Genomic DNA, 3,345 nt, shown 5'->3' on the forward strand with positions numbered 1-3,345 from the left:
TATTAAATAAAACAGTTTCGTGTGTATTTTGCTTCATGGTATTCCTTCTGTTATAGTAGGTCAGCGGTTGAATAACAGTGACATTGCTTTTCAGGTTTAGCTCTTATTTCTGTCAACAGCAGCAATGCTATTCATTCACTGAGTCACGGGCTTCTTTTTGAGTCATAGGAAACAGACAGAATGGTCCAAAATATCTCCTGATGCCCGGGGCTTTTTCATCCCAGTTTAGATTACATGTGATCATGTCCAGCGATGAAAGAAAGAAAGAAAGAAAGAAAGAAAGAAAGAAAGAACGAACGAACGAAAGAAAGAAAGAAAGAAAGAAAGAAAGAAAGAAAGAAAGAAGGAGCATGTTCTGTCATTATGTGGAAACATCTTTTTAATAGTTAGGCAGTTAAACAGAACAACAAGTAAAGCCATGTTTGGCACAGATATAATTTAATGTTACAAAATCATTGAGCTTGCAAATGTATCAACCTCTAGACCTGATTTGGTACTTTTACTTTTTATTACCAAATGCACAACAATGGTAATCAGTTGATAGAATCACATTTGATATTACATTCAGATATTGCCATAGAATAGTTCTTAACATCTTAACAACAAGTGAAAATACACATTATCTTCTTTCCCAGATTATACAACATAAAAAAATAATGAATTATGTACAATTAATTAATGAAATACAACCACATATTTAAAGACACAAATAAAGTAGAAATATACACATTTAGTAGATACAAATAAACAAAAACCACATCAAATGTGTAGAAAACATTACATGACATAATAGTACAATTCAAGGTTTGAGTGAAAAGCCATCACATCAAATAATTTATCTTTTTGTTTTCTATAATTCTGTATAATAATATTGTACAATTGCCTATAGACAACAAACCAGCATATATATAGGAGGGTGTCTGTTATGAATGCACTGCAAAGCCATATTAAGTCCTTCTCAGGTTTCAAAATAATTAAAAATAATAATAACTCATTTCCTGAAGTGTCGGAGGTCACTGTACACATCAGATTGGACTCCCTGTAGCTCCTACAAGAAGTCAATTAAATTAGAACACATGTCGCATGTAGGTTACTCCATTTACCTTTAGTCTCTTGAGACCTAAATCACAAGTTCTATGATTACTGCACCTGATATGGAGATTCTGTGTCCTCTGCTGTCTTTCTGTCCTCCGCTGTCTTTCTCTTTGACAGTGTTGATGCTGGGTTTCCTCTACCTATCCAGATTTAGGAGAGGATACAAGGATAGATTCAAGTTCTGCATTATCCCCAACCCCTTCCCTTCCCTCCCCTCCCCTCCCCTCCCCAACACACACGCACGCACGCACGCACGCACGCACGCACGCACGCACGCACGCACGCACGCACGCACGCACGCACGCACGCACGCACGCACGCACGCACACACACACACACACACACACACACACACACACACACACACACACACACACACACACACACACACACACACACACACACACACACACACACACACACACACACACACACAGAGTCCTCTCACCATCACGAGAGTCCCGCCTACTCCTCTTCCTTACAAAGGTCACAAAGCAGAACACACAGAGGGTGATGAAGACGGTCAGGATGATGTCACAGGTAACGATGCCCACTACAGACCTCATGTCCATCTGGTAGCAGGGACCACACACTGTGGAAAGAAAGGGTGACATAGGACGAGAGAGTAAACAAAGAACATGAACTACGTAAAGGTGCTCAAACACTACACAGTGCTCGGTGAGCTTGGAAGATATTGTCATGAAATATACAACTACCTTGGCCGCCCTCTGCAGGACCTGGAAGTCACAAAGTAAACAAAACAAACATCATTAGTGATAATTATGAAGCACATACACTGACATGCTCCTTCTATACAAAGTGGAAATGGAAACTAAATGGAACAGGACCAAAGCTATATTGCAAATTCTCTAGTCAACTAATGCCTTCTAGAATATTGCAATCATCTACTACTGGTCCATTGAAGGTTCCAAACCACAGCCTAAAGATAATCGGGGACGCAGCCTTCGCAAACTATATGCACCAAAGTTATGTAACACACTACCTATGCTATGGACATTAGGGAAGCTAGATCTCTAAATAAAAAAAAAACTTACCTCTTCACTATAGCCTTTTAATACACTCCACTGCTGATTGTACTGTAGATTGCACTATTTTACTCTGTCCATTCTATTTAACTCTTTTATTACTTTTATTACAAGTTCTAATTCAGAACTATTTTATAGACTCTGTCTATTCTATTCTACTATTTTATTGCAATGCACTATTGCACTATTTTACTCTGTCTACTCTGTTTGACTCTTTTTACTATTATCTATATATATATATTTTTTTAAACTGCAATATAATCAAACCATAAACAAGGTGGCCTATTGGGAGACTTTTTTCTGTTGTGAAGCACTTTGAGCTGCAATCTTTGTATGAAAGGTGCTATACAAATAAAGTGTATTACAACAACAACAACAACAACAACAACAACAACAACAACAACAACAACAACAACAACAACAACAACAACAACAACGGTAATCATAATCATAATCACAAACCAATGTTAAAATGTCCAAGTCCTTTACAGGACTCAAAAACGAAAGCAGTATAGATCACAGACACAAAATTAATTAAAAGTAACAAATTACCAAACAATGCAAGGCGGTGCATTACAAACTAACAAATAATATCACATATCACAAGGTTGTCCACTCACCAAACAAAGAACCCACAATACAAAGGGAATTGGTCATCTTCTCCACGCTCCTGTAGGCCAGAGGAAGAAGAAAGGGGCGAGGAGGTGGTCAAGGGTCGCCGGTCCTGTTCCAGATAGGTACGGAGCCTGTGAACAGAGGAGCCAGCCCGGGGGCAGTAGAAACGGGACGGGATCAGGAGAGACAGCGGCAGTGCTGTGAGGACAGAGGGAGTCGGTGTGTGAGCTGCTCAGAGGAAGACGGACCGTTGTGAGAGAAGAGGAAGCCACTGTGTTTCTGTTTCCATGTGATATCATGTTCACATGAGTGTTTGCTGCTCTCTCTCTCTCTCTCTCTCTCTCTCTCTCTCTCTCTCTCTCTCTCTCTAATATTGTACATCTGCAGAATCTCTCAAATTCATGCGTTTTCATCACTGCTCTCAATTTGGATGTGGGTCTACTTATTGTTCAAGTACTTTAATAGTATATATTTTGTTTTGTTTTGTATAAGATAATATATTCCTTTATTGGTCCCCTTGGGGAAATATGGGCATTATAGCAGCATGGGGGAAGGGGGAGGGGAGGTACAGGTATGACGCGTATGGGTT

General features: G+C 39.4%; 1 protein-coding gene across 1 annotated transcript; it reads right to left on the reverse strand.

Annotated features, from left to right (window-relative positions):
* Positions 1 to 464: 464 nt before the first annotated feature.
* tyrobp (transmembrane immune signaling adaptor TYROBP) lies at positions 465 to 2,862 on the reverse strand. The gene is made up of 5 exons (XM_084336919.1): positions 2,762 to 2,862; positions 1,812 to 1,832; positions 1,544 to 1,687; positions 1,150 to 1,235; positions 465 to 1,048 (listed from the first exon to the last, which is right to left on the reverse strand). Exons 1-5 carry the CDS (start codon positions 2,796 to 2,798, stop codon positions 992 to 994), a joined length of 345 nt encoding a protein of 114 aa, XP_084193045.1. The 5' UTR covers positions 2,799 to 2,862; the 3' UTR covers positions 465 to 991.
* Positions 2,863 to 3,345: the final 483 nt, after the last annotated feature.

Source organism: Notolepis coatsorum, assembly GCF_963971535.1.
Source record: "Notolepis coatsorum genome assembly, chromosome: 19".
Classification (NCBI taxonomy): Eukaryota; Metazoa; Chordata; class Actinopteri; order Aulopiformes; family Paralepididae; genus Notolepis; species Notolepis coatsorum.

What these genes read in the sequence shown, in the direction of transcription:
- tyrobp (XM_084336919.1), bottom strand. Translation starts at nt 2,798, where the DNA reads ATGACCAATTCCCTTTGTATTGTGGGTTCTTTGTTTG. An exon ending in TATTGTGGGTTCTTTGTTTG is followed by an intron (nt 1,833 to 2,761) that starts GTGAGTGGACAA and finishes TGTGACTTCCAG; the next exon opens with GTCCTGCAGAGGGCGGCCAA. An exon ending in ACACAGAATCTCCATATCAG is followed by an intron (nt 1,049 to 1,149) that starts GTGCAGTAATCA and finishes GACTTCTTGTAG; the next exon opens with GAGCTACAGGGAGTCCAATC.